Source organism: Alligator mississippiensis, chromosome 5, assembly GCF_030867095.1.
Source record: "Alligator mississippiensis isolate rAllMis1 chromosome 5, rAllMis1, whole genome shotgun sequence".
NCBI classification, from domain to species: domain Eukaryota; kingdom Metazoa; phylum Chordata; order Crocodylia; family Alligatoridae; genus Alligator; species Alligator mississippiensis.
Genome location: NC_081828.1, coordinates 1,385,791 through 1,412,478, shown reverse-complemented (window position 1 = coordinate 1,412,478; position 26,688 = coordinate 1,385,791). Strand labels below are relative to the sequence as shown.

General features: G+C 68.4%; 5 protein-coding genes across 6 annotated transcripts in view; 1 reads left to right on the top strand and 4 right to left on the bottom strand.

The window, feature by feature from the left end:
- Nucleotides 1–227: 227 nt before the first annotated feature.
- On the bottom strand, nucleotides 228–6,457 carry CCDC24 (coiled-coil domain containing 24). The gene is made up of 7 exons (XM_059727640.1): nucleotides 6,335–6,457; nucleotides 6,031–6,245; nucleotides 5,849–5,941; nucleotides 5,297–5,383; nucleotides 4,651–4,705; nucleotides 4,048–4,117; nucleotides 228–364 (listed from the first exon to the last, which is right to left on the bottom strand). The coding sequence occupies exons 1-7, from the start codon at nucleotides 6,455–6,457 to the stop codon at nucleotides 228–230; spliced, it is 780 nt and encodes a 259-aa protein (XP_059583623.1).
- An 839-nt stretch (nucleotides 6,458–7,296) lies between these two features.
- B4GALT2 (beta-1,4-galactosyltransferase 2) lies at nucleotides 7,297–14,365 on the bottom strand. 2 transcript variants are annotated; one of them, XM_059727718.1, is made up of 8 exons: nucleotides 14,252–14,365; nucleotides 13,384–13,461; nucleotides 11,362–11,747; nucleotides 10,723–10,958; nucleotides 10,048–10,238; nucleotides 9,149–9,271; nucleotides 8,807–8,911; nucleotides 7,297–8,553 (listed from the first exon to the last, which is right to left on the bottom strand). In XM_059727718.1, exons 2-8 carry the CDS (start codon nucleotides 13,443–13,445, stop codon nucleotides 8,403–8,405), a joined length of 1,254 nt encoding a protein of 417 aa, XP_059583701.1. In that variant the 5' UTR covers nucleotides 13,446–13,461; nucleotides 14,252–14,365; the 3' UTR covers nucleotides 7,297–8,402. The 2 variants fall into 2 exon arrangements, with proteins under 2 accessions (XP_059583701.1, XP_059583702.1); XM_059727719.1 differs by lacking the exon at nucleotides 13,384–13,461.
- Nucleotides 14,366–15,116: 751 nt separating this feature from the next.
- Nucleotides 15,117–20,459, bottom strand: ATP6V0B (ATPase H+ transporting V0 subunit b). Its single transcript, XM_019490971.2, has 8 exons — nucleotides 20,313–20,459; nucleotides 18,871–18,919; nucleotides 18,260–18,343; nucleotides 17,884–17,961; nucleotides 17,542–17,611; nucleotides 16,484–16,535; nucleotides 15,788–15,978; nucleotides 15,117–15,435 (listed from the first exon to the last, which is right to left on the bottom strand). The coding sequence occupies exons 1-8, from the start codon at nucleotides 20,377–20,379 to the stop codon at nucleotides 15,409–15,411; spliced, it is 618 nt and encodes a 205-aa protein (XP_019346516.1). The 5' UTR covers nucleotides 20,380–20,459; the 3' UTR covers nucleotides 15,117–15,408.
- Nucleotides 20,460–20,617: 158 nt separating this feature from the next.
- DPH2 (diphthamide biosynthesis 2) lies at nucleotides 20,618–22,986 on the top strand. The gene is made up of 6 exons (XM_059727705.1): nucleotides 20,618–20,835; nucleotides 20,913–21,025; nucleotides 21,109–21,329; nucleotides 21,437–22,069; nucleotides 22,307–22,486; nucleotides 22,678–22,986. Exons 1-6 carry the CDS (start codon nucleotides 20,683–20,685, stop codon nucleotides 22,800–22,802), a joined length of 1,425 nt encoding a protein of 474 aa, XP_059583688.1. The 5' UTR covers nucleotides 20,618–20,682; the 3' UTR covers nucleotides 22,803–22,986.
- A 2,785-nt stretch (nucleotides 22,987–25,771) lies between these two features.
- The window catches only part of IPO13 (importin 13), a 30,089-nt gene continuing 29,172 nt past the window's right edge, over nucleotides 25,772–26,688 (bottom strand). The window contains exon 20 of the mRNA XM_059727702.1: nucleotides 25,772–26,239. Coding sequence (XP_059583685.1) covers nucleotides 26,143–26,239 — 97 coding nt within the window. The 3' untranslated portion in view covers nucleotides 25,772–26,142. The remainder of the gene's footprint in view (nucleotides 26,240–26,688) is intronic.

The following is a 26,688-nucleotide window of genomic DNA, read 5'->3' as shown; positions in this document are numbered from 1 at the left end:
GGCAGCTCCTCCGGACAGCATTGGGCTCCTCGGGCTTGGGGGGCAGCTGCAAAAGGAAAAGGGGTGGCACGAGTGGGGGCACTGCACCCCACACTCCCCCCCCCCCCCCCGTGTCCACCACTCCTAGCCCTCATCTTCTTCCCCTCACTCCCCACCTGCAGCCCTGGGGCTCCCACATGGGAGGGCTGAGGCATAGCTCCCCCAAAAATGCCCCCCTCCCACAGGGGTTACCTGGGTGGTGTTGGGGGAGCTGGGGTCATGCTGGGCTTTGCCCCCCAGGTGTGGCGGTGGCCGTGGCTGTGTGCAGGCGCGGGCTGGCCCTGCTGCAGGTCCCGCTCCATGGCTCTGCGCTGCTCCTGCAGCTCTGTGGGGCACAGCAGAGCAGGGCAGGGGTGGGCCTGGGGGTGCCCACGACTCCCCAGGCCCCCCAGCAACCACCATCCCTTCACCCTTGCAATGAAGGCCAGGACTGCTTGTGCCTGCCCATGGTAGGGCAGCACCCCACAAGCCCCAGACCCCCCAGTTCAGCTCCTGCCCCCCATGGCCCATCAGAGTCTGAGGAGCCCCGTGCTACGGGGGGGGGGTCACGGTGCATCCAGGCCCCTGCTTCAGGCAGGACCGGCCCCGTCCAAACATGGTCAGCCCTGGTCCCTGCACGGCCCAGCCCTGCGTGCAACCACTGGCAGTGTCCTGCCACAGCCCAGGGGGTCAAGGCACCTGCGAGATCCCAGCAGTGGCCGTGGCCTTGCAGAGGAAGGCAAAAACCCCATCCAGACCAGTCTGGGCAGGGGGAAATCCCTGCCCCCAGTGCAGCGTCACGATGAGGGCTGGAAGGGAGCTCAGGAGTCGCATCTAGTCCAACTGCTGCTCCAAGCAGGACCAGCCCCAACTACAGCATCCCAGACAAGGCTTTGTCTACCCTGGTGTTCAGAACCTCCAAGGATGGAGACCCCACCACCTCTCTGGGGAGCCTGGTTCAGTGCTTCACCACCCTCCTGACAAGAGATTTCCCTAATACCCAACCTAAACCTCCCTTGCTGCAGCTTGAGCCCATTGCTCCTTGTCCTGTCATCTGCCCCCACTGAGACCAGCCCAGCTCCATCCTCTTTGCAGCCCCCCTGCAGGGGGGTGAAGGCTGCTATTCAGTCCCCCTCGGTCTTCTCTTCTGCAGACTCAGTCAGCCCAGTTCCCCCCGCCTCTCCTCACCAGTCCTGTCCCCAGCCCCACAACCATTTTCACTGCCCTCCGCTGGACTCTCTCCAATGTGTCCACATCCTTTCTGTCGTGGGGGCCACAGCTGGACACAGGACTCCACGTGTGCCCTCCCCAGTGCTGAATAGAGGGGAAGGATCGCTGCCCTCGATCTGCTGGCACCGCTCCTGCCAATGCAGCCCAGCATGCCAGTAGCCTTCTTGGCACCACGGGCACACTGCTGGCTCCTGTCCAACTTATTGCTCGCTATAAGCCCCAGGTCCTTTTCTGCAGAGCTGCTGCCCAGCCAGTCAGCTCCAGCCGGCACCAGTGCAGGGGATTGCTCCCTCCTATGTGCAGGACTTTGCACTTGTCTTTGTTGAACTTCATTAAATTTTTGCCCAATCCTCCCATGTCTTAGTCACTGTGAATCCTAGCCCTGCCCTCCAGCGCAGCTGCTCCCCAGCTGGGTGTCATTGCAGACTTGTGGAGGGTGCGCTCCATCCCATCTTCCAGGTCACTGATGAAGACATTGAACAAAACCGGCCCCAGGACCGACCTCCTGGGGCACTGCACTTGATACCGGCTGCCAACTAGACATCAAGCCACTGTTTGCTACTCTCTGAGCCCTGCAATCCAGCCAGTTTTCCATCCAGCTTCCAGTCCATTCATCCAGCCCGTACTTCCTTAGCTCGCCTGCAAGAATGCTGTGGGAGCCAGTATCAAAAGCCTTGCTAAACTCAAGGTCCACCACATCCACCGGTCTCCCCACGTCCACAGAGCCAGTCACCTCGTTGCAAGGCATCAGGTTGGTCAGGCAGGACTTGCCCCTGGTGAATCCACGCTGACTTTTCCTAATCACCTTCGTCTCCTCCAAGTGCTTGCAAACCGATTCCTTGAGGCTGTGCTCCGTCCAGGAACGGAGGTTTGGCTGACTGCTCTAGAGGTCCCTGGATCCTCTTTCTTCCCTTTCTTAAGCATGGCCACTATGTTTGCCCTTTTCCAATCATCCAGGACCTCTCCTGATCGCCATGAGTTTTCAAACATGATGGCCAGTGGCGCTGCAATCACGTCAGCCAACTCCCTCAGCACCCTCGAGCGCATCCTGTCTGACCCGATGGACTCGCACACATCCAGCTTCTCTAAACAGTCCCTGACCTGTTCTTTCACCACCGAGGGCTGCTCGCCTCCTCCCCAAACTGCTGCCCGGTGCAGCAGCCTGGGTGCTAAAAGGGCATCCAGCCTTTTCTGCATCCTCCGTCACCACGTTGCCTCCCCCACGCAGGATGGGACCCACACTTCCCCTGATCCGCCTCTTGCTACCAACATACTTGTAGAAACCCTTCTTGGTCCCCTTCACATCCCTTGTAGCTTCAGCTCCAGTTGTGCTTTGGCCTTCCTGACTTGAGCCCTGCCTGCCGGAGCAATGCTCTCACGCTCCTCCTGAGGTGTTTGTCCAAGTTTCCACTTCTTGTAAGCTTCCTTTTTGTGTCGGGCTGAGCCTGAGCGCAGGGGCAAGACCCTGCAGCCAGGACCCTGAGGGTTGGTGCCAGCGGGATCGTTGGCATGGCCCAGTCCCCAGCCCCAGCCCGTGCTGCAGCAGCACCAGCGCCACTGGGGGAGGCTTAAAATCCCCCTGACACCTGCAGCAAGTGGTGGAAATGCCTCCCTGGCCCCATGTGACAACTAGCAAAGCCCAGGGACAGCAGACACCTTCGCTCTGCTCTGCTCTGCAGCCCAGAGCCCCACACCTCACCCCGGTCGGTGCACAGCTGCAGCAGCCCCGGCCGTGTCCTCTCCAGTCATGGGGCCCAGCTGCATTCATCACCCAGCGCAATCCCAGAGCCGTGGGGCTGGCAGGGACCTGCAGGGTCATGTCGAGTCCAAGCCCTGCCCGAGGCAGGCTCAGGCCTGTCCAAGCCAGTCCAGATGAATCCTGTGTCCGACCTCTGAGCAACACAAACGTCATCCCTGACGCAGCCCCTGCCTCTGCCTGCACCCCCGGGACGGAGTCTCCCCCACCCCGGGCAGGCCGTGCCCTGGCCTCCAGGCTCCAGCTGCGCGGTTTCCCTGACTCCAGCCTGACCCTGCTGTGCTGTGCCCAGGCACCTGGTGCCCACTGGAAGGAAGGAGGGCTCCCTTGGCTCTGTGCCCCCCAAACAAGCATCCCCACAGAGCAAACTATGCTGGCCTGCATCGACCGATGCAGCTCGAGCAAAACTAAGGAAGTTGCAGTCCCGCTCTGCTCAGCATTGGTGAGGCCGCAGCCGGAGCACTGCATCCAGTTCTGGGCGCCGCACTTTGGCAAGGACGTGGTAAAGCTTGAGAGAGTCCAGAGAAGAGCCACCCGCACGATTAGAGGCCTGAAGAGCAAGCCATACGAGGAAAGGCTGACAGATACGGGACTTCTCAGCCTAGAAAAGAGAAGGCTTTGGGGGGATTTGGTGGCAGCTTACAAATGTATCAGGGGAGAGCATTAGGGGCGAGGTGAACAACTAGTCACCAAAGTGCCCCAGGGGAAAACCAGAAGCAATGGTCATAAACTCCTAGGAGGAGGTTTCAGACTGGCTATAAGGAAAAACGTCTGGGTTTGTGTGAGCAGACTCTAGAATAGATGCCCAGCGCGGGCGGTGCAGGCACCGACCCCGGAGATCTTCCAAAGGAGACTGGACGCACACTGTGCTGGGGTCATCTGACCCCCGCAGCCTTTCCTGCCCAGAGCAGGGGGCCTGGACCCGATGATCTCCCGAGGTCCCTTCCAGCCCTAAACTTCTGTGCATCTGTGAAGCCCCCAGGGCAGTCCAGACCCCAGCCAGGGATGCTCAGCGGTTGGGGCGTCTCCCCCACCCCACTCACCCGCCATTGTGGGCTCCGGCTCTGGCTCCGGGCTCCCTGTGGCAGCGCGGTGCTCATCCTCCAGGCAGCGCTGGGGGCAGAGGGCCAAACCAGACCCCCGTCAGAGGGCCTGAGCCCACAACACCCCCCACCCCCGGGGCAGTGCCAGCCTGGCTCCCAGCCCTGGCAGCTGCAGCAGCCCTGGCCTCTAGGTGCGGGCACTGATGCCACCAGCCCAAGCACCACCACCCCATGCCCAGCTTCCACAGACAGAGCTGGGAGGAAACCCAGGTGTCCGGGCAACCCACCCCCCCACTCTCACCCATTGGCCCCCCACTCACTTCCTGAAACTGAGGGTAAACCCAGGGTCCAGGCTCCCACCCCTGCTGCTCTAACCCCCCAACCCTCACTGCCCTGCCAGGGCAAAGCCAGCTCCTGCCAGCTTACAAGGGCACTGCCAGCCATGCCCAGAGCAGCTGTCTCTGTGGGCACGGCCCCGGGAAAGCCCCTCGTCCTGCTCCAGTCACCCCCTCTCCTGCCCTGGGCCCTTGAAGCAGGTCTCATCCCGTGCTGTACCCCTCCTCCAGCCCCCCCCCCCCCCCCCCCAGCCAGGCACAACCCTACCTGGAGGTGGGCGACCAGCTCCTCCAGGGCGCGGTGCTCCTCCGCCAGCAGTGCCCTGGGCATGGGGGGTCAGCGTTAGGTAGGTGCAGCCCAGAGCTGCCACGTGCTGGGTCAGGCCCAGGTCCATCCTGCCCAGTGCTGTGCATCAGCAGAGCAGAGGCTGGACGGGAGCGACCCGGGTTTTCCCCCTTGCAGCCCCCAGCAGCGAAGGGCTGATGCAGAGGCCGTGCCCCTCGCTCCCCTGCTCGATAGCTCCCGATGCCCCTTTCCTCCCAGCCCGTGTCCCCTCCCTTGGTGGCTACCCTCTCAGATCCTGGCACATCTGGTGGCCACGAGCCCCCCACCCTTCAATGCCGTGCTGGGGGGTCGGGGCAGGGACTGCCTTTTCTTAGTTTTAAACTGACTGCTCTGCTCCTGCTGTGCCCCCTCGGGCTCGTCTGGCGAGAGGCGTCAGCAATAAATCCCTAGTGACTTTCTTTCCCCCATTTTGCAAAACCGTCTCCTGTCCCCGCTCTGGCGTCTCTCCTCGCCCCTGCCCAGGCCTGGCCTCCTTAGTGCGTCCACACTGGGAACCCCCCTCGCTGCTCCCCCAACGCCCTCCCCTGTGAGCCCCGAGCCTGCGCCCCAGCCAGCCCCGCTCACTCACCGGAGCTGGGGCAGCACTTCGGGCAGGCGGGCGATGCTCAGATGGTCGCAGAGGGGCTCCAGGCGCTGGGCCAGGCTGGGGCCCGGGCTGGAGGCAGGATACAGGCAGGGTGGGCCGGGGTTGGGGTGCAGAGCACACAGGACCCCGGAGCAGGCAGCGGTAGGGCCCTGCGGGGTCACAGCGTGCCCGAGGCCCAGGACCAGCCCTGGCCGAACCCTCCCGGACATGTCCTGCTCCGACCTGCTCCTGCACCACGCACAGCGACCAGCCCGCGCGCCCCGCTGCAGGGAAGGGACCAGCGGAAAGCCTTTCCCGGCCCCAAATCGTGCAGGGGCCAGGACCCTGCAGGGCTGGCGCGAGCTGGAGCGTGGGCATAGCCACGTCCCCATCCCAGCCGGCACCCAGCGCTGCTGAGCAAGGGGGGAAACCCCCCAAATCCTGCAGCAAGTGGAGAGGGGGAAGTTCCCCCAAACAGCCCCCTCCCTCTCAGTCCCACTGGGGCCTGTGGGGACGGGGGTCGAGCCCGACCCTGGATCAGGGCCCAGGACCCACCTGGCGCCGTTGGGCACGGGGCAGCCGCCTGCGTCCCCCCAGGCAAAGCGCAGCACGCGGGGGCCGTACTTGGCGATGGCCTCGTCGGGGTCCCTGCGGGGAGGCGGTGTGAGGGCTCCTCCGGCGCGGGGCTCCCCGGGGCAGGGGCAGGGGCAGGGACCCGGCCCCCCTGTCCCCCGTACCTGCCCCCCCGGGCCGCCCGGCGCCGGAGGCGGAGCAGCAGCGCCCGCAGCTCGTCCCGCAGCAGCTCCTTGAGGGGCCCGGGGGCGCCCAGCAGCGCGCGGGCAGCGCCGGCACCCGGCGGGCCGTCCCCGTCCCCGTCCCCGTCCCGCTCCCGGTGCCGGTCGGGGCGGCGGGCGGCGCGCAGCTCCTGCCACAGCCCGTGCAGGGTCTCGGCCTGCGGGCACGGGGCACGGCGGGGTCAGGCGGGGCCGGGCGCTGCGGGGCCGGATCGGGGCCGGGGCCGGATCGGGGCCGCGCACCCACCTCGGCGCGGAGCTCGGCGCAGCGCTCCAGCCCCTCCGGCCCCAGCAGCATCCGCGCCGCCGGCCGCTCGCTCGGGGGCAGCCGCGCCCGCACCAGCGCCCACAGCGCCGCGGGGGCCCGCATGGGCCGCACCGCACCCCGCACCCGGGATGCACCCCGCACCGCACCGGGGATGCACCCCGCACCGCACCGGGGGGGGGGGTCCCTGCAGCACCCCGCACCGCACCCCGCGGGGATGCACCCCGCACCGCCCCCCCCCCCCGCGTCCAGACAGCGCTCCCGTCTCCTTGGCAACGCTCCGCCCCCCGCACCTCTTAAAGGGGAAGGGACGAGCCGCTGCCACGGCCGAGGGAGCGCGCGGCGTGGGGGCGGAGCGGTCACACGTGAGGAGCGGCCGGTGCTGGGGGCGGGGGGTGCAGTTGCCGGCTGTAACGTGCCCGTGCGCGCTGCACGTTCATCTCAGCCCCGCACAGCGCAGGGAGAGGATGCGCGGGGTAATATTTAGCTGAGTAACCCCAAGGGGCCCCGAAGGACTCTCTCGCCCGGCGCCCCAACCACCCTAAGGGCACCGCGGCCCCCGCCACGCTGCCCCGGGCCCCCCTTTGCCGCAGGCCCGGCTCCCCCTCTCCCCCCCCGGCAGGGAAGCCGGGGTCCCTGCCCGCCGGCCCCATGCGCTTGCCCCCCTGGCAGCTGCTGGCACCTGGCGCTGATGCCCCCAAGGTGCCGGGGCTGCTACCACCCTTTCCCTGCCCTCCTCTTCCTTGAGGGTGTCCCCAGCCCAGCCCCCGTGCCCCCACCGGCATTGCCACCTTCCCCCCGCCCCCCGGCTCCTTCCTGCCTCGCACCCCCCAGGAGCAGGGTGCCCTCGGCCCCCGACATCAGGCATGGATGGGCAGCGGCCCAGGATCTGCAGGCCCCTGGGGCTCCTCCACCCTGACCCCACGGGCCTGGGAGCAGCGGCCGAACATTGGAAACTTTATTAAATACAAAAGTCCGAAGGCGGCGGCGACGCAGGCTCCAAAAGGGTCAGACATTCACAGGTACAAAAGTCGCCCGGGCACGGCCCCGCAGGCAGCCACCCTGCCCCGCCAGCCCCGGGCAAGGCCACGCACCCACCCAGGGCCCGGGTCTGCTTCTGGGGCCGGGGGGGGGGCACAGCAGCTGTGCCCCCACCAGCCCCTCGCACCTCCCAGGTCTGCCACGTGCGTGTAACGGGTCAGACGGAGACCGCCGGGGGGGCAGGGCTGAGCGCATCCAGCCCCCAGCACGTGGAGGCTCCCCCGGCACTGGGCAGTGGAGCTGGTGGTAAAGTGCCTAATGCCCCCCGGTCCGTGCCCCGGGCGGGCCTGGAATGTGGTTGCAGGCGAATGTGGGGCCTGCCCAGCCGGGGGCTCGGGCTGGTCCCTGCCTCCTCGCCCAGCGACCAGGGCAGGGCCCAAGCCCCGGCTGCATCGTGCCAGCACCACGGGGCAGGCGGGATGGAGGGGCCTAGCCCCCAAGCCAGGTGGGAGAGGGGCTGAGGGGCTCAGACCAGCCCTCTGATAGCTCCAGGTGCCCAGGGAGGCTGTGCTCATGCCCTGGGGCACCGCCCCTGCATGGGGAAACTGAGGCACAGAGCAGCCAGTCACTCACCTGAGGCGCAGCCCAGGCTAGGGGGCATGGGAGGCCTGACCAGGCCCAGCTCCGAGCACCGGGCACCGAAGCAGAGGAAGACGGCAGGAGGGGGCCAGGGCATCCGGGCGAGTTGTGCAGAGGCAGTGAACCGGGCGTCCCGGCCCGGCGGGACGGGGGCAGGAGGGCCACAGCTTTCCATGGCCCCCAGCACCTGCAGGGATAGAGCAGAGCCACCGGGTCTGGGTCCTCTGCCAGGGGCACGGGCAGGTGGGCAGGGCGGGCACCGTGCTGCCAAGTCCCCCTGCGGGCCCTGCCGACAAGATGATGGAGCCGCCGGCAGGGGCAGGGCCCAGATCCGTGCATGCCCCCGGCTGGGGCCAGGCCCTGCAGTGTCCGAGCGCCCCAAGACTGGGGCAGGGCCAGGCGCGGGTGCGGTGCCCGGGCTCCAGCGACGCTATCCACGGGCTGGGCGCGGGGGCGGCTTGCCAATGTCCACCGTGACGTTGGTATAGAGCGGGTGGCGCGACACCTCCACCAGCCGGTACTGCAGCGAGCTGATGCCGTCCCGGCGCATCGTCAGCTTCGTGTTCTGGATCTTGGTGAACCTGCCGGGCACGGGCATGGGCACGGCGCCATGTCAGGGGCACGAGGGGCCTGGGCCAGGCACTTGCTCCCTTCCCCCAGGGACAGGGCAGCACCGGGAGCCCCAAGCCCTGAGCCAGCTGGGGGAGCAGGCAAGGGGACCCAGGGGTCGGGGTGTCCAGCCCCACGTCCCAGGGCCTGCCCAGGGCAGAGCGAGCAGAGCTGGAGGTGGCTCCAGGCAATGACAAAGTCCAGGATGGGGGGAAAGGGTCTCACCTCTGGGGGTTGGGCTCGTTGTGCCGGTCGCGCTCGTGCTTGATCATGCGGTAGCGCCCGATGCGCACGTCGGGCCGCGACACTTTCATGCCGTTCAGCGAGATCCTGTGGGAGCAGAAGCAGCTCAGGGGGGCACTGGGACCAGCTCCACCCCAACCAGCCCCACTGCTGCAAGTCCCTGTCCCTGCCCCAGGCTCAGCCCCACTGGGGCAATACGACATGCATGTGCAGGATGCCCAGCAGCCCATGGGGCCCCCCAGCTCTGCATGCGGCAGCTCCCCACCACCCGCCCTGGGGGAAGGAGCTGGGAGCAGGGGCGGGGGGCAGCTGGGGCCATCTCACCGGTTGAAGATGTCGTCGTCTTCACCGCCCCAGCCCCAGTACTCGTTGGGGAAGCCGTTGATCTTCAGGAACTGGGACTTGCTGAGGCCAGAGACGCCCCCGAAGTAGCCGGCGTAGGGCAGCCTGTGAGCGGGCGGTGGGCATGGCTCACCAGGGCGGCCTCTGCCTTGCCTGGGGCAGCAGCACCCCCAGCCAGCCCAGGGGCACCTGCACCCCTCCCAGAGCCCCACAGAGACTCATAGGAAATGGGGGTTGGGAGGGAGCTCAGGAGTCACGTCTAGTCCAACCGCTGCTCCAAACACGCCCAGCCCCAACTACATCATCCCAGACGAGGCTTTGTCTGCCCGGGTCTTAAACACCTCCAAGGGTGGAGAGTCCAACACCTCTCTGGGGAGCCTGGTCCAGTGTTTTACTACCCTCCTCATGAGAAAGATTTTCCTAAAATCCAGCCTCAACTTCCCTTGCTGCAACTTGAGCCCATTGCTCCTTGTTCTGTATCTGCCCCCACTGAGGACAGCCCAGCTCTGCCCTCTTTGCAGCCCCCGGCAGGGAGGTGACGGCTGCTATTCAATCCCCCTCGGTCTTCTCTTCTCCAGACTCACTCAGCCCAGTTCCCTCCGCCTCTCCTCACCAGTCATGTCCCCCAGCCCCACAACCATTTTCATTGCCCTTCACTGGACTGTCCAATGTGTCCACATCCTTTCTGTAGTGGGGGGGACATAGCTGGACACAGGACTCCAGATGTGGCCTCCCCGGTGCTGAATAGAGGGGAAGGATCACTGCCCTGGATCTGCTGGCACCGCGCCTGCCAATGCAGCCCAGGGCTGTGCAGAGAGGCCGGAGCCTGCAGCGGGGAGGGGACGGGGGGCTGGGGCCGTGGCAGGGCCCCCGGCACTCACCGGAAGCCGAACTTGTCCATGGCGATGGCGAAGTGCCGGGGCTGCTCGTAGCAGCGGTACAGGTTGCGGTCGTCCATGGGCACCAGGTCCACGTCGCTGAAGATGAAGCAGTCGTACTCGGGGTCGTCCCGCAGCGCCTCCAGGAACCCGGCATTCAGCAGCTTGGCCCGGTTGAACGTGTCCTCACCGTACTGCGGGGATAGGGCTGCATGGCTGGGAGGGCCAACATGGAGCCCCCCACCTCTGCTGCACCCACCCAGCCAGCTCAGCTCCCACCCTTCCCTGCCCAGGCAAGGGCACAGGCCGATGCCCCCTCCCCTGGGTGGGGAGCTCAGGTGACATGCCCAGGGTCATGCCCAAGGTCGGTGGCAGAGACGGGGCCTGACCTCAGCAGGGATCTGGAAGGTGGACGGGGGAACGACCCCCTCCTGGGATCCTCCCAGGGGTCTCCATGCAGCGCCAGGCCATGCAGACAGCCATGCCAAGAGCCCCACGCTCCCTGCAGGGCCATGGGCCGGCCCTGGATGGGCCTGGGTGGCCTCAGCTCCCTGGTCCAGAACCAGCTCCTGCCTGGGTGTCTGCCAGGGCTCAGCTTCCAGCCTGGCAGGGGAGCACCAGGAGCCGGACCCCCGCCCCCAGCACAGCCCCCTGGCCCGCGCGGTGGGCAGCGCGCACCTGGTTGACGATGTAGATGCCGTAGGCGACCTTCTGGCGGCGCAGGATGGGGTGCAGGTAGTGCAGCCAGTACTTGAGGTGGTGCTCGCGGTGCCGGAAGGGGACCAGCACGGCCACCCTCTGGCGGGGCTGGCAGTCGGGGGGCACGTACCGCCCGCCTGCCCGCACCTCGGGGTTCTCCCGCTGCACCCGCTCCATGCTCATGGGCGAGCTGAACTCGATGAGGAGACGCCCCACTGTGCGGGGGCAGAGCGTCACTGCCCGCTGCACCGGGGTTGCCCCACGCACCCTGCCCCCAGCCTGGGTGAGCCGCGGGATCCAGCCCGACACGCAGCTCTGCCAACGGGCCCAATCCTGCCCCTGGTCCCCTGACAGTCCTGGGGCCTCGGTGGCAGCAGGGAAGGCAAATTCACCAACCTCTGCCCTCCGCTCAATCACCCAGAGCCAGGCGGGGAGCCCAGGCATCCCGGCACCCATTCAGCACCCTCCCCTCCACCTCTCCTGGATGCCAGGAGGCACCACGGGCTGGATGCCAATGCCTGTGCATGTCCTCTTTCCAGGATGGTTAAGGGGCTGGGTGAGGCCCCCCAAGCTCCCACAAGGCTTGGCAACAGGTAGCCCCCGGGCTCCGGGTCTCACCTAAGCCAGGCGGCACGTCTTGGCAGGGCAGCAGGGGTGGCAGGGTGGCGGTGTGGTTGGCGTCGGGCCGGAGGCTGGGCGAGGGCGGGCCGCAGCTGGGAGCAGTGCTGCGGGGCCGGGCGGCGCTGGCGCTGGCATTGGCGCTGGCGTGGGTGGCGCGGGAGGCGTTGCGGCTATTGAAGCGGCTGAAGAAGTCGAGGTGGCGGGCATAGACGTCGAAGTAGAGCACCCCGGTGACGGCAAAGTGCAGCAAGCACAGCAGCAGCACGGCCTTGCACACGCGTTCCAGCGTCACCCCCAGCAGCAGCCTGGTCATCTTCCAGGCGCAGGCACGGGCGGGCGGGCATGTGCCCCAAGTGCGGGGGCAGCTCCGGTCAACGCCGATCCTGCCAGACAAAACACAGGGCAGTTCATGGCCCTGCAAGGTCCCTGCCCCTGGCACCCAGCCCCTGCCCCGATCTCCACCAGGCCCCTGGACGTGACACCCCGCGTGGCTCTGGCCTGAGGAGGGGTCACATTGGGCCCCAATTCAGAGCATCTCAGCCGTGCACAAGGGGAGGAGCCCGTGCTCCCTGCGGCCACGCTCGGGCACCGTCCCCTGCAGAACCAGAGCCTGCAGCGGCCCAGCCAGGCAGAGGCTTGACCCCGCTCACAGCCCAGCACCAGCTCCGGTGTCCCTAGGCTGCCCCAGAACCTCCTGAAGGCACCAGGCCTTCTCGTGCCAGGCCTGGGGCTGCAAAGCCGTAGACTCACGCCAGCCTGGGCTCCTGTCTGCACAGGGGACATAGCTCTGCCCTGGGGAAGGTTAGATGCCAGCTCCACCTCCCCACCTGTAAGGGGCTGTGACATCCTTAGGTTGGCATATGGGTGCCTGGGGTAGGGGCATGGCCCTGCCACACAGGATGCTGGAGGTGGAGGTGGAACCGGAGCCGGATCTGTGACACGGCATGGCCTTTGACCAGGCCCTCCCATGCCGACGCCCCTCAGCACATCTCTACCGGTCATCTGTTGACCAGAGGCTCTCAAGCTTCCCAGCACGATGCCTGCCCAGGTGGGCTTGTCTGCACCCCACCTGGAGGGAAGGAGGTTGTGGGGAAACTGAGGCAGCATGGTCCTGGGGGGCTGGACCTGAGCACCTCCCCGTCTCGGTGCTGCATGCACCCTCCCCTGCCCCAGTCCCAGCAGCTACCAGCTTTGCCGCTGGGCCGCGCAGGTCAGGGGCGTCTGCCCACTCCTACCCGGGGGCAAGGGGCGCATCTGTCCCGGTGCCCCCTCAGGGGTGGGGGAGAGGGGCCAAGCCAGTTTCTCAAGCCCTGTGTAAATGCAATGGGGATGGAGCCAGAACCCCGTTGCATGGGACGCAGGCGTCTGGCACGGGGTGGCCAGCAGTGGGGCTGGGGCTGCCGGACAGTAGGGAAACCCAAACCCATCTCCGTCCCTGCCCCAGTGACCCCCTCCCCCAGGCTTGGCTGGACACACGTGCCACGGAGCCAGGCACCACGTGTGCAACAGACTGCTGTGGCCTGGTCCACAGACGGTCATGGCACAGGTGCAGTCTGCGAAGGGCGGCGTGGGGACCAGCACGCACGCACCGTCCACGGGACGGCCAACACACGGGACCTGGGCACGGCAACGCCGGCCCTGGCGGGGTCAGAGGGGCCGCAGGGAGCCTGGTCCCTCCTGCCCTGGTAGCTGCTCCCTGCAGAACAAGGCGAAGCTCCTTCCTGCCTGCCCCATGGAGCAGGCCCCTTGGCTCCACTCGCCAGCCCGGCCACCCCACGTCGGAGCCCGTCATCCAGCAAGGCACCCACGTCCAGTGCCCGCAGCCCCCCTGCACTGGCCCTGCCTTTGCTTCCAGCCCCTCTCTGCATCTCAGGACCCTGCAGCTGCAGCCCGGCCCGGGCCCTGCCGTGCCCATGCGAGACCCAGCTGAGAGGAAGGTGGGGCAGCCAGCAAGAGGCACCGGCTGCTGCCCCACCCGGGGCAGGTGCCCCAGAGCCCCCCAGCTCAGGGCACGCTCACCTGCCGCCAGCGTGCGAGTGCAGGGCAGGGGTACGACCAGGGCCAGGCCTTGCTTGCCACATGCGTGTGCAACGGAGACTGGAAAGAACAGAGGCCGCCGGGGCTCAGGCGTCAGCACCCCGAGTGACGGTCACCCGCACCCGGCAGCGCCCGCCCGCCCGCCCTGCTGCACGTGGCCCTCAGGGCCCCCAGGCTGGGCTGTGGCAGTGCCCCCTGCCCCTGCTCCCACGCACAGACACCGTCCCTCCAGGGGCCAGCTCCTTGCCTGGTGCAGCCGCGGGGCCACATCCAGCCCAGCCCCTGCCCGAGGCAGGACCAGGCCTGCGCGCACCAGCCCGCACAAACCCCGTGTCCGAGCTGCGAGCAAAACGAGTCACCCCGACACGGCACCAGACATCACAGCCGCCCGCCCCGGCCCCCGGGAAAGCAGGGGGGCCGCGGCTGCCAACCTCCGGCTGCTGCCAGGGACCTCCCGAAACCCCAGGCCCACGAGAAGGCAACCCCCAGAGCAGGGGGGATCCCTTCCTGCCCCAGTGCAGCCAGGGGCTGATGCTGAGCGGGGGCAAGACCCTCGCGCCGGGCCCGTGCGGGGCGGGTGCCACGGCAGCGCCCTGCACCTCGGGGGAGGCTTAACCCCCCCGACACGTGGAGCAGAAACCCGGGGGCAGAAATGTTCCCCGGCACCAGGCCGGGGAGATCCGCGCCCGTCCAGCCGGCCCTGGCACCCCCCGCCCTGCCGCCCGGCCTCTGCCACAGGCCGCAGGCACGGCCCCGGGCATGTCACCTCCGCCCCGCGCCGTTGGGCAGGGGCTCGCGGGCCTCGGGCGGGGCCGGCCGCGCGCACAAAGGCTGGGCCGGCAGCACTCACCGCGGGGCTCGGCCCAGCTCCTCCGCCGGCCCCGGCCGTCAGCGCCGCCGCCTCCCCCGCGCTGCGGGCCCCCGGCCGCCCATGCCGGGCTGCGGGCCCCGCCGGCCGCGCCCGCACTGCCGAGCCGCAGGCAGCGCCGGGCCCGCCCCCGCGCTCCGCCCGCCCGCCGCCGCCGCCGCCGCGTCCCCGCCCGGCCCCGCGAGGCGAGGGGAGGGGAAGGGAAGGGAAGGGAAGGGAAGGAGGCGGCCGGCGGCAGCGCACCGGGGCCGGCATCGCTCCCCCAGCGCCGCGCCGCGCCGCGCCGCCGGGACAGCCGCCCCCGCCCGTGCCCGCGGCCGAGACCCAACGTCTGGGGCCGGAGGGCGCCGGGACGGTGCGAAGGGGCCCGGCCGGGAGCACCCGCTTGGGACGCAGAGGGGCTTGGACCGCAGCGGGGAGGAAGCACGAGCCCCAGCACCCGTGCCTGAGCCAGCGCAGGGGCCCCGAGGTCCCCGGGACGGAGCTGCCCCCCGTCGCCCATGGGGGCCTGGCCTGGGCACCTGCTCCAGGGCAGCACCGGGCACTGACCGTGCCAGCCGCAGCAGCACGCGAGGCTGTGCCAGGGCACAGATTGGAGCCAGGCTGAGAGCTGCCCCCTACCCACCCCCTTCCACCAGCCCAGGCTCACGGTGCTGCTGCAGCAGCTGGGGGACAAGGCCTGGGCCCAGGTGGCAGCTCTGTGCCAGCCTGAGCACACTCCCTTCTGCGGGGGGAAGCAGGGCAGAGGGGGGCAGTGGTGCAGCTGTAGCTCGTGCCCATGGTGGGCTGCAGGGCCACAAGCCTGGCGCTCCCCAGGCGCAGCACAGAGTGGACAGACACGGCCAGCTGGGAGAAGAACCATGTTTACTGCACAGACACGGAGCGGAGCGGAGCAGAGCAGAGCGGCACGGCGAGCAGGATGCACGGGCACCGGGGCAGGCGGTAGCGCGGTCGGCCCCGCCGGACCGGGCGACTGGGGGCAGGGGTCACGCACACACAGACGACTGGTTCCTCCAGCAGGAAGGAGTGGGGTGCCCGGGGCTCCGCGCCGGGCAGGGGTCAGTGCCTGCCCCGGGAGGGAATATTAAATATCTATGTACAGCTGCCCTGAGCCGGGCGGAGCGGGGCTGGGCTAGGGCTCAGTCCCCCATCTTTACTTTAGAGGTCTGGGGAGAGACAGAGAGCGGAGACAGATTAGAAAGGCCCCGCTGGAGCCCCTACAGCCTGGTATCCCCACCCCTGGGCCATGATAGCTCCAGGGCCCCTGCTCTCACTGCACCCCGTGCCCAACCCAGAGCAGCCCCAGTGCCCCAGCACAGCTCCCACAGGGCCCCTGCCAGGTACCCAAGGTGCCCCAGGGACATCCACGCCCTGGGCTGCTCCTTGCCCCTGCTGCAGAGCAGGCACTGAGGGCGGGTAGAGCAAGGGCTGCAGGGGCCTGGCAGGGCCTGGCCAGCACCAGGGGCCAGGCCATCATCATCCCACGCTGGGCAGGCTGATGGGGGGGGTGGGGGGTACCTGCAGGATGGAGACGATGACACCGAAGAGACCGATGGCGCTGCCAAAGATCTCCACGATGAGGATCTTGACGAAGAGGCTGGCGTTCTGGGCGTCAGCCAGCGCGGCCCCGCTGCCCACAATGCCCACGCACACCCCGCAGAACAGGTTGGACAGCCCCACCGTCAGCCCTGCCCCAAACATGGAGAAGCCTGCGAGGGAGGAAGGGGGTGCCGTGAGGACCGGCAGGCATAGTTAGGAACCTGGCAGGACCCCCACGTGCCCAGCTGGCCACAGCCCTGCTGCAGTGTCCAACGGAGGGGGCAGGCGGGCTGAGCCTAGGCATGTCAGCTGGCTTCTTGTGGCACCACCACATTCAAGGGGAGCAGCACGCTGGCAGAGACAGGGGCTGCCCCATGGAGAGTGTGGTGCATGTAGGTGGCACTGCCCCCCCCCCTCCCCCCCCCCCATGAGCTGGGAAGGGCCCCCCCACAGGCACAACACTGGATGGAGCCTGATCCCACCAGGGCCAGGTGACAAAGCCCAGGGGCACAGGGGCAGCAGGACAGTTCTGCCACAGGCTGGGCCCAGCTCCCTCCCACAAACATAGCAGGGCCCTGGGATAGCGCCAGCTGGGCAGAGAGAACACCCCAGGGCCACACGTGGCAAGAACGCAGGCACCCGGCTGGTACGGGGCCCTGGCAAGGCAGCGCCTACCTGCATGGTAGTTCCTGGCTCCGATGGACTCCGGGGTGGTGCCGGTGAAAGACTGGGGGAAGGTACACGGCAGGGGTCAGTGGCACCGCACAGACCCTCCGAGAGGGGCAGGGCCCGAACACACCCAGACATCCAGGGCCCAGCCCCGTGATGTGGGCCCCTGCCCGAAGCAGCCCTAGAGCACTGCCCCCCGAGGCTATGCCCACAGCTCTGCCAGTGCTACATACACAGGGCATCTCCCACAGACCCCTGCCCCCTCAGCAACTCAGCACCATCCACTTGGCTAACTGCCTCCCCACCATGGCCCCTGCTCTGGGGCCTGCCTGTCCTTGCAGGGAACGCTCCCGGGCTTCGCTGGTTGCCAGTGGGGAAGGGAAAAGACTTCCAGCCTGCACCTACAAGGCTTAAGGTTGTTTCTTGCCTCCCTCAGCAGCGCTGGGCATCAGCTGCAGCCCAGGCCGGGGGCTGTGCCAACGCTCCTGCTGGGACTCAAGGCTGGAGGGTCCTGGCACGGCCTCTACCTGGGGTCTGTCCAGCATCCATGACCCCCCGCTTTGCAGCAGCAGGAGGTTGGCAGCCACAGCCCCCCCGCTTTCCCGGGGGCAGGAGTGACGCCTGGTGCAGTCAGGGGCAGCGGTGTCGTGTCGCTCAGAGGCTGGACACGTGGTTTATCTGGGCTGGTTTGGACAGGGCTGATCCTGCCTCGGGCAGGGCTTGCCCTGGATGTGACCCTGCAGATCTATGCCAGCCTCGTGGCTCTGTGGACCCTGGGGGCAGCTGAGCAGGGCACGAGGGGCTGGAACTCAGCCAGATCCCTGCTGACTCCTCACAGTGCGGGCATTGTAGCCCTCAGGCCTTGTGGGATGGACCAGGCGGGCTGGAACCCAGCGATCCCAGCTCTGTGGCTGCAGCCGTGGGGCTGTCACACACGAAGGTGCCTCTGCCCCCAGGGCCTGGGCTTCTGGCTGCAGCTGGCAGAGGAAAGCTGTGAAGACTCCCCCTGCCCCAAGCCTTGCTGTGGGGTGCCTGGGGTCAGGCAGAGGCAGGTCCCCGCGCACCTCAGCCATGTTGCTGATGACAATGGCCATGATGATCCCGTAGATGGCCACAGCCTCGCAGAAGATGATGCTGCAGGAGAAAGGCAAAGGGGTGAGTATGGGGCCAGCTCCATGGTGTGGGAGGCCCAGTCCATACGCTTCACTGGTGGGAGGGGGCACACGTGCCCTGTCACCTCTGTCGGCACCCGCCCCCGCCTTTCATATGGAGCAGCCGGAGACCCCCCAACACTGCATTCAATGGGGCACTCCTGTCCCTCCCTCCCTCCCTCCCGAGCAGGGATTGAGCCCCCCGGCAGGGGCAGCCCTGCACCCCCTGCCACCAGCTCCGACTGCTCCCCTCACCTGACCAGGTTCTTGGTTTTGATGCGCGGGGCCTTGACACCGCCCCCGATGATGCTGGAGCCGGTGATGTAAATCCCCCTGCAGCGGAAGAGCGTGTCAGTGCAGGCAGCCTGGGGCATGCTGGCCCTGGGCCTGGGCTTCTCCCCCCAGCCCAGACAGGCACCGCACGGCCACCAGCCTCCCTGCAGGAGCATCAGGTCCTGCCACGACGCCCAGGGGAGCTCAGCCCCCGCATCGCAGCCAGGCCACCAAGGACCATGGCTTCACCCTCTCCCAGGCAGCGTGGCAGGCAAGCTGCCTCCCTCCCAACTGGCCAGCCCTGGCTGCGCAGGCCCAGGGACGATAGGGAAGCTCACAGGGACAGACCCTGACTCACCAGGCAGCGCCCACCACAGACAGCGAAATGGCCAGGCCGATGCCCAGGCAGGCCCACATGAAGGGCGAGGTCTCCGTCAGGAACCTGGGCAGGGAAAGGAGCTGCTTGTGAAAACTGAGGGCAGGAGCCGGCCCTGGGCGCCAGGGTCGCAGACAGGGGGCTCCTGGCGAGGTGCCGCTGTCCCTCCCGCCCCCCCTGCACGCTCGGCTCCACAGCAGGGGCTGGGAGGCTTCTGGGACATGAGCTGGAGTGCCCAGGAGCTGGCAGGGCAGGGAACGGAGCTGGAGCTGGCTGCCCAGAGGGGCAGGGCAGGACCCAGGAGGGAGCACTGGCACCGACCACTGCACCCTTCACACCGGGGCCAGGCCTGCACCTGCCAGACAGCTCTAATCACTGAATGCCAGGCCAGGCCCCCGAGCCTCCTGCCAAAGCAGCTGCTGTCACACGCTGCGGTGCCAGGAACACCCCCCACCACACACAGACAGCGCAGCTGTGGGCCAGTCCAGGAGCAGGTGCTGCTTTTTACCCCCCCCCCCACTGCCTGATTCCAGCCCCAGCCCCTCGCCCCTGGCAGTGCGCCGGAGGGCAGGAGTTTGACGGGGGGCCCTTACCAGGCCACGTCAAAGCGGAAGCCCAGGTCAAATATCGTGTAGCAGACACCTGGAAAACAAAGCAGGGAAAGCTCCAGTCACACCCCCGCCAGGCCGGCACCAGTCCGGTGCAGAGAGGCAGCAATGACGGGGATGCCCCATGACAGGCCTGGCTGGAGGGCACATGCCTCCAGGGGCCCCCCGTGCTCCCAAAGCAGTCACCCCCCAGACGGGCAGGGCAGGGCTCGCGGCTGCTCTGCCTGTCACACGCTTCCCTGGAGGAAGCGTCTCATCCGCTCCCGAGGGCCCGCGCTGCCCGCGGAGCCTCATGTGCCGCCCAGTCACCACCACGCCGGCCCCGCAGCGCCCGGGAGGAGTGAGTCAGTGCGAGGGACGGGCCGAGACGCGGCTTTTCCACGGCCCGACTATCGCCAGGGGACGAGGCACGTGCGCGGCGTGCACCAACTCCTGCCGGCAGCGGCCGGAGGCTTTTAATGCACGACCAGGAGCCCGCAGCACAGACGGGCAGGGCGAGGGGGGCAGCCTCCTGCCCCAGAGCCCCGGTCAGCCGCGCTCAGGCCCCCAGCAGCCCGGGGGGACGCGGGCGAGTCTTTGCTGCCGTCCCGGCCACGGTCAGGAAGGAGCCGGCGGGGGAGTCTGAGCGCGGAGCAGAGGAGACAACCCTGCTCCGCCCCGAGCGCCCGAGACGCGGCGGGGCAGCTCCCGCGCGCCCAGAGGAGCGGCCGCGAGGGTCGGGAGCGGCCACGAAGGTTTCCCAGCCGCTCGCCCGGCACATCAGCGCCTCGCTCCGCCGGCTGCGGGGCCGCACCGGGGCCGCCCGCTCCCCCCCCCGCGGCTGGGGCCTGGCGCGGGCAGAGAAGGGGAACAGGCGCCGGCTGGAGAGGAAGCGACCGCTCCCAGCGCGCGGGAGGAGGAACAGGCCGGTCCCCGCCGGCCGCAGCAGGGAGCAGACGGGCGACTCCAGGGCTCGTCCCGGCGCCCTTCACGCGGCAGGATCCGGCGCCGACCGGCCGTGTTGACTGTTGCGGGCTCCTCGCCGCGCCGACACCAGGAACCGGAGCCGGAGCCGGCCCCAGGCGGGCACCGCAGGGCGCAGCTGCCCCCCCCCAGGGATTGCGACAGGGCGCAGGAGCGGTTCCCTTCCCCCCCCGGGTGTGACACCCCCCCTCGCGGTTCCCCCCCAGCTTCTTACCCCCCGGCCAAGCTCCGACCCCCCCCCGGCTTCCTGCTCCCCTAATTTGTTACCCCCAACTCGCGGTGTCCCCCCCCCAGCTTCTTCCCACCCCACCCCCGACCCCCCTGGTTTTATACTCCCCCTGGTTTGTTAACCCCCCACTTGCGGTCCCCCCAATTTTTTACCCCCAGGCTGTTTCAGCCCCCCCCCCCCAGTCTGACCCCCCCTTGGATTTTACCCCCCCCCCCGGTTTTCTACCCCCGCTCACCGACACCGAGCAGGGTGACGGCGGCCGCCAGCGCCACCCCGGCGCCGAGCAGCGGGAGGCCCGTCATGTCGCCGCGGCGGCTGCTCTCGCACTGGCGGGGGGCCGGGGGCTGCACCGCCGGGAGGTCACCTGACTGCCGCCGCGCGGGCCGCCGGGAGCCGCGCGGGGATTGGCGGGGACGCGTCACGTGCCGGAGGCGGTGGCGGCGCGCGTTGGCAGCCGGGAGGAGGAGGGGCGGGGCGACTTCCTGCCGGCGCCGCGATTGGCCGCGGGGCGGGGCTTCAGGCGGCGGCCGCTCGTTGAGCAGCGCGTCGACCCCTGCGCCGGAAGCGGCTGCGGGCGGCGCGCACGTGCGCGGGAGCGCGTCCCCATGGCCGCGGCCTTCAACAGCGACGGTGCCGAAGCCATCGGCAGGGCCCTGCCCGGGCCGGGCGAGCGGGGCCCGGCGCGCTCCGGCCCCTTGGCCGACTTCTACGAGCTGCGGCGGGCGGCAGCCTTCGTGCGCGCCCGCGGCCTCCGCAAGGTGGGTCCGGCCCCAGCCCCCGGGGGAGGGCCCCGGGCTCGCGCCCAGCTGGTGCCTGACGCCCGCCCCGCCCGCAGGTTGCCCTGCAGTTCCCCGACGAGCTCCTGGAGGACGCGGCCGCGGTGGCGGCGAGGATGGAGGAGGCCACGGGCGCCGCCATGTACGTGCTGGGGGACACGTCCTACGACAGGTGAGTCCCACGGCAGCGGGGCGGGGGCAGCGCCCCACCTACCTACCCACCCACCCACCCACCCGCCTGCGTCTCGTCCTCAGCTGCTGCGTGGACGAGGTGGCGGCGGAGCACGCGGGCGCGCAGGCGGTGGTGCACTACGGCCCCGCCTGCCTCAGCCCCTGCCGCCGGCTGCCCGTGCTGCACGTGTTCGGGCGCCGGCCCCTGGACGTGGAGCGCTGCGCCCGCGCCTTCCGCCAGCTGCACCCCGACCCCCGGAGCCGCGCGGCCGTGCTGAGCGACGTGGTCTACGCCCACGCCATGGGTGAGTGCGGCGGCGCGCCGCTGCGCCGCCATCATCCCTGCCAGCGCCGCCCCCCCCATCCTGCGGGGGGGCCGTCGCTGAGCCGCTTTCCCCCCCCCTCCCCCCAGACGAGCTGGAGCAGCGCCTGCGCCCCGACTACCCCCACGTCGTCTTCTCCCGGCTGCTGTGCGAGGCCGAGCCCGTGCCTGACCCTGACCCCTCGCTGCTGCGGCAGTTTGGGCGGGAGCTGCCGGAGGCGGGGCTGGAGGGCGGGGCCGTGTTCTACGTGGGGGGCGAGGGGCTGCCCCTCACCAACCTCATGCTGAGCTGGAACCGCTGCGCCTTCAGCTCCTTCGACCCTGCCACGGGCCGCGCCCGGCGCGAGAGCCTGGACGTCAACCGGGCGCTGCGGCGGCGCCTCTACCTGGTGGAGCGGGCGCGAGACGCGCGGGCCGTGGGCATCCTGGTGGGCACGCTGGGCGTGGCCGGCTACCGGGAGGCGCTGCGGCACCTGCGGGACACGCTGCGCCGGGCCGGCAAGCGCAGCTACACGCTGGCTGTGGGCAAGCCCAGCCCCACCAAGCTGGCCAACTTCCCCGAGCTGGACGTCTTCGTGCTGGTGGCCTGCGCCCAGAACTCCCTGCTCGACAGCCACGGCTTCTACCGGCCCGTGGTGACGCCCTTCGAGCTGGAGCTGGCCTGCAACCCCGCCCGCACCTGGACCGGCAGCTACCTCACCGACTTCAGGGACCTGCTGCCAGGTAGTGCCTGGCCCGGGGGCAGCTCCTGGGGAAGCGGGGGACTATCCACGCTGCTACCCCACAGGCCTGGAGCTGGGACCCCCCCCCCCCGCCCCGTGGTCCCGCAGCACCTGCCTGTGGGGAGAGGCCTGAGTTGGAGCAGCCGGAGCTCCTCTGCCACGTACGGCGCTGGGGGAGGAGGGTGAGCACGAGCTGGACGGGGGCAGGGGCGGTTTCACTCACCGCGGGGTCCGGCAGGTGGCAGCGCGCACCTGGAGTTCCCGGAGGTGCTGGGGGCAGAGGACGAGGGCGCTGACGTCTCGCTGATCACGGGGGAGCTGCGGGCGGCGCGTCTCGGCGCTGATCCCGTGCCCCCGGCCAGCACCGCCCTGGCTTGCCGAAGCCAGACCCTGGATTTGGCTGAAATCAGCCCAGCTGGTGGGTGCTTCATCTACGTGCCCCCTCCCTGCGGCTCCCAGGCCCTGCACTGCCTGCAAGCCGTGCTCCTGCCCCGTGGTGGACGGCACCCGTGGTTTGGGGCTGGGGCACCTGGGAGCCACGCTGTGCTGGTGCCCAGACGGGGCCGTGTCTCACCGCCCAGCCCAGTGACGCTTGCCGTCTCTCCCCAGCCTCTTTCCTGGAGTCGCGGAGCTGGCGGGGCCTGGAGCAGCATCTGGGCCAGACGCCGGTGCAGAAGGCAGTGGAGGGGCGCCGGGGCATCGCCATCGCCTACGAGGATGAGGCCTGTGGGTGACGCCAGCGAGGAGGAGGTGCTGTGATGTCCTGGCCTGGCCTCCGTGCGCTGCGGATCTTGTTGGGGGAGCAGAGACCCCCGGGCTGGGCCCGGGCCTGGCTCCCTGGCACCCAGACAGGTGGTTGGGGGAGACGTAGCCCTTCCTGGGCCCTGCTTGTGTTGCATTAAAGACTGGACAGAGCGAGCTTGGCGTGGCGGCTGGCATGGGTCAGGGCTGCGTCGTCCCTGCCCCACGACCCTGGTGCCAGCGCTGGCAGCAGGAGCTAGGAGGCTGCCCTGACCACGGAGCCCAGCCCCATGGCCTTGCCCCTGGTCCTGTGGCTGCTCCTGCTCATTCCTCACCTCCCAGCTAAATTGGGGCATTTCAAACACTTGCTGGTTGCCACAGTAACGGGCTATTCTGGGTGTTGCTGCGCTGGCGCTGCATCATGGGGTGGGGGGTTGCATCCACTGTCCTCGGCCTTCCAGGCTACTGCTGAGGCCCTGCTCCTTCACCCCTATGGCTGCAACAGGCCTGGGCCTCCTGTGCGGCCCCAGCCCCCTGCACATGGGCCAGCGGCCTGGTGTAGCCAGAGGAAGGGGCAAGGGGGGAGGTCCCTGCCCCAGGGCTATCAGGCAAGATGAGGCCAGCAGCTGGGGCTCAGTGCATTTCACCCGTGTGTCCCGGGCAGTCAGTAGGTGTGCGAAACGGCACTGTTCTGTTTTGACTTGCGTTTCGACAGCAGCGTTTCGTTTCGATTTGAAACCGCCGTTCCGTTTCGTTTCGGCGAAACCCTCCTGCTGTTTTGATGTTTTGCCCATAAGCTATAATGGGGAAGCATGAAACAACCTGTAACTTTGTCATTTCTGGCTTGATTTGGATGAAACTTGCAGGAATGGTAGCCTCTTCTGAGGGCAAGACGCGTGCCAAGTTTCAGCGAGTTAAGTGCAGGGGTTTTGGGGAAACTGCACCTCCAAAGTCCTGAGAGCAAAACTCAGGTTGCGTATGTGGCAAGGCGCAGCGAGGTCGCAGCTGCAGGGCTGGCAGCTCTTACTGAGGCCACGACGCCTGCCCAGTTTCAAGGAGATCGGTGCAGGGGTTTGGGGGGGAGCTGCCCCTCAAGCTGCGGCCAAGCACAACTCGTGCCGTGGGTGACACGGCGCTAAAGCACAGCAGGGTGACGGCTGCGGGGATGGTGGCCCCTGCTGCGGCCGCGACACCTGCCAGCTGTCAAGATCGGTGCAGGCCTTCTGGGGCTCTGCACCCCTAGGCACTGACGGACAAAACTCGTGCCCTGGGTGGGTGACACTGCGTGTGTGTGTGTGTTAAGGTGCGCCCTCACTCAACTGACGCCCACCAAGGCAGAAAGCAGGGCAGTTCAAACAATGCTGCCTTTATGCAGTTTTAATGTCCATCCCCAGAGCCCGGGGACAGGGAGGGACCTCGGGGAAGGACGTCGGGCACTGGCCAGCTGCGCAGTCAGTAAGGAGAGCGCTCCTTCCCTCCCCGATCGCTGTAGTTTGTTTCCCTGCAGGCGAGCCCAGCTGGAGCTTCGGAATTCGAACCGTTTCGTTTTGAGGCTGTTTTGACGTCACTGTTTCAAGCTCGAAATGAGTTGAAACCGTCAAAATGAAACTGCCGGCAACATTTTGCACGGCCCTACCAAGCAGCGCCAGGTGCCCGGTGGTAGGGGGCTCTCCCTCATGTCACTGCTGCCCCATAGCACTGGTTCCAGATCTTGTCAGGCTGGTGGGCAATGGTGGGGGGGTCACATCCAGCCTAGCCATGCCTTTTCCCCCCCTGCCCCCATCAAGACAGACAGATCAGCACCTTTCCCCACTGCCATCCTGCCTTGCAGCCCGACCTGGGGCCTCGGTCAACGGGTGTCCGAGCCTCCTGCTGCTGCTCCAGCTGGGAAAAGGCCCTGAGCCCTGTTCCCTGCGGCTGCGCGCTGTCCCCACCCCAGCACCCAGCCCCGCGGCCTGGGGCCAGGAAGGTTGTTAAGTACTCCAGAGCCCAGGCTGTGTCCCCGCTGCAAAGGAAGGCAAAACCCTCCAGTCTGAGCAGGGAGAAATCCCTTCCTGCCCCAGTGCAGCGTTGCGCTGAGCCTGAGCGAAGGGGCAAGACCCTCCAGGCAGGACCCTGCAGGTTGGTGCCAGCAGGAGCACTGGCGCAGGGAAGGGGGGGAGACCCCTGGGTACCTGTAGCAGAAAGGGGTGGGGGGATCCTTGCTGGCCCCTCGTGTCCTCAAGCGTGTTCATGTGCAGCAGGTGCTTGGCACGGCTCTCATCCAGCGCGGCTGCTGGGCACGGGCTATGGGGGTGCAGCTAGGTGCTGTGGCATTGCCCCTCATCCCGGCCCGTGTGGGGATGGGGAAGCCTTAGGCTCTGGTCCCTCCCTGGTGCCTGCCCCACACATGGAGCTGGGGCCCTCCCAGCTCCTGCCGCCGATGCCTGAGGAAGGGCTCCAGGACATGGGTCGGTGCCTCCCTGGGGCAATGGATGCTGCCCGGCCTGGTCTGTGCAAGGCAGAGTCCCATTGCGGTGGGCCCAGGCCCCTGCAGCGCTGGGCTGTGGCACGGCCTCTCCCCACAGACCCGAGAGACCCAGCCGCTGCCCCAGTGCCAGCACGGCCTGGAGTCCCGGCCCCAGCAGCTGCTGGGGGAGAGCAGCGCAGCCTGGTGCCACCCTGTGCCCCCCACGTGCAGCACGGGAGAGGCCTTGCTCCTGGTACAGCCGGTGGGTGAGCCTGCGTGGGGCCTGCCCAGTTTCCCAGCAAAGCAGATGCTGCTGGGCCCCCTCCTTCACCTGCAGCCCACCTGCTGCCCCTGCCCCTTGCGCTGCCTCAGCCCTGGCATCTCCACTGCTGGCCCTGGGCAGAGCCGGGCCCAAGAAGGGGAAACAGTGGCTCCAGGGGTGTAGGGGGATAATTCAACCTCCCCCGCAGCAGGGCAGGGTCTCCAGGCAGCAGAAGAACGACAGCCACGAGGTAGAAATCTCCTTAATATAATTAGGTGCAGGCCCCCCCAACCACACACACGTACAGGTTGGCTGGGCCGGGCCAGGCCGCTCACCGCCGCGGATGGCCTCTGGCAGGGCTAGGCGGCTGCCTGGCTGCAGCAAGGGCCGTCACTGCGCTCCGGCCACCCCGCAGGTCCTGCAGCCTGCTGCGGGGCACTGCCGGCGCCCGCGTCCCCGGGAGGGAGCATGCTGGGGGCGGAGGGGCCAACGCCGCGGTGCAGCGGGCCAGGCGAGGCGTCCCGAGCGGGTTAGTTCTAGCGGGAGGGTTACGCTACGAGCCAGGAGGCAGCGGGGTGGGCGGGCGGGTGGGGGTCGGGGTCCGGGCCGAGCTGGCCGGGGCTCAGTAGTCCGCCGTGTACTCGGTGCCGTGCAGCCCCCGGCACAGCAGTGTGAACTCCTTCACCATCTCCTTCACCCGCCGCTTGTTCACGCGCTCTCTGTGGACAGAGACACAGGGACAGGCCTGAGCGGGCAGGAGGGGCACCGTGGCCACCTCCTTCCCAGCCATTGCATTGCTGGCAGGGCCCCGTGGGGGTGGCAGCACACCCAGCCCCTGCTCCAGGCAGGATCAGCCCGGCCCAGACCCCCCGCACAGCTTCATCTGACCTGCACCCATAGCACAATGATAAGGCCCAGTGCCCATGGCCCCCAGCCCTGCCCCAGGGGAAGCATTAGTGCCCCCAATGCACCCAAGAGACCCCAGGCCGAGGCCATGTCCCTGCTGCAGAGGAAGGCAAAGCCCCAGTCCGCACCAGTCTGAGCAGGGGGGAAATCCCTTCCTGCCCCAGTGCAGCGGGGCTGAACCTGAGCGCAGGGGCCAGACCGGCCAGCAGGAGCATTGGCACAGCCCCGTCCCCAGCCTGGCACTGTGAGGGACCGGCCGCAG

What these genes read in the sequence shown, in the direction of transcription:
- ATP6V0B (XM_019490971.2), bottom strand. Translation starts at nt 20,379, where the DNA reads ATGACGGGCCTCCCGCTGCTCGGCGCCGGGGTGGCGCTGGCGGCCGCC. An exon ending in CGTCACCCTGCTCGGTGTCG is followed by an intron (nt 18,920 to 20,312) that starts GTGAGCGGGGGT and finishes TTTGTTTTCCAG; the next exon opens with GTGTCTGCTACACGATATTT. An exon ending in AAAACCAAGAACCTGGTCAG is followed by an intron (nt 17,612 to 17,883) that starts GTGAGGGGAGCA and finishes TTTCTCCTGCAG; the next exon opens with CATCATCTTCTGCGAGGCTG.
- DPH2 (XM_059727705.1), top strand. Translation starts at nt 20,683, where the DNA reads ATGGCCGCGGCCTTCAACAGCGACGGTGCCGAAGCCATCGGCAGGGCC. An exon ending in GCGCCCGCGGCCTCCGCAAG is followed by an intron (nt 20,836 to 20,912) that starts GTGGGTCCGGCC and finishes CCCCGCCCGCAG; the next exon opens with GTTGCCCTGCAGTTCCCCGA. An exon ending in GGCTGAAATCAGCCCAGCTG is followed by an intron (nt 22,487 to 22,677) that starts GTGGGTGCTTCA and finishes GTCTCTCCCCAG; the next exon opens with CCTCTTTCCTGGAGTCGCGG.
- CCDC24 (XM_059727640.1), bottom strand. Translation starts at nt 6,457, where the DNA reads ATGCGGGCCCCCGCGGCGCTGTGGGCGCTGGTGCGGGCGCGGCTGCCC. An exon ending in CGGGCGGCCCGGGGGGGCAG is followed by an intron (nt 5,942 to 6,030) that starts GTACGGGGGACA and finishes GCCTCCCCGCAG; the next exon opens with GGACCCCGACGAGGCCATCG. An exon ending in CCCGTGCCCAACGGCGCCAG is followed by an intron (nt 5,384 to 5,848) that starts GTGGGTCCTGGG and finishes TCCTGCCTCCAG; the next exon opens with CCCGGGCCCCAGCCTGGCCC.
- B4GALT2 (XM_059727718.1), bottom strand. Translation starts at nt 13,445, where the DNA reads ATGTGGCAAGCAAGGCCTGGCCCTGGTCGTACCCCTGCCCTGCACTCG. An exon ending in GCATCTACATCGTCAACCAG is followed by an intron (nt 10,239 to 10,722) that starts GTGCGCGCTGCC and finishes CTATCCCCGCAG; the next exon opens with TACGGTGAGGACACGTTCAA. An exon ending in AACGAGCCCAACCCCCAGAG is followed by an intron (nt 8,554 to 8,806) that starts GTGAGACCCTTT and finishes CGTGCCCGGCAG; the next exon opens with GTTCACCAAGATCCAGAACA.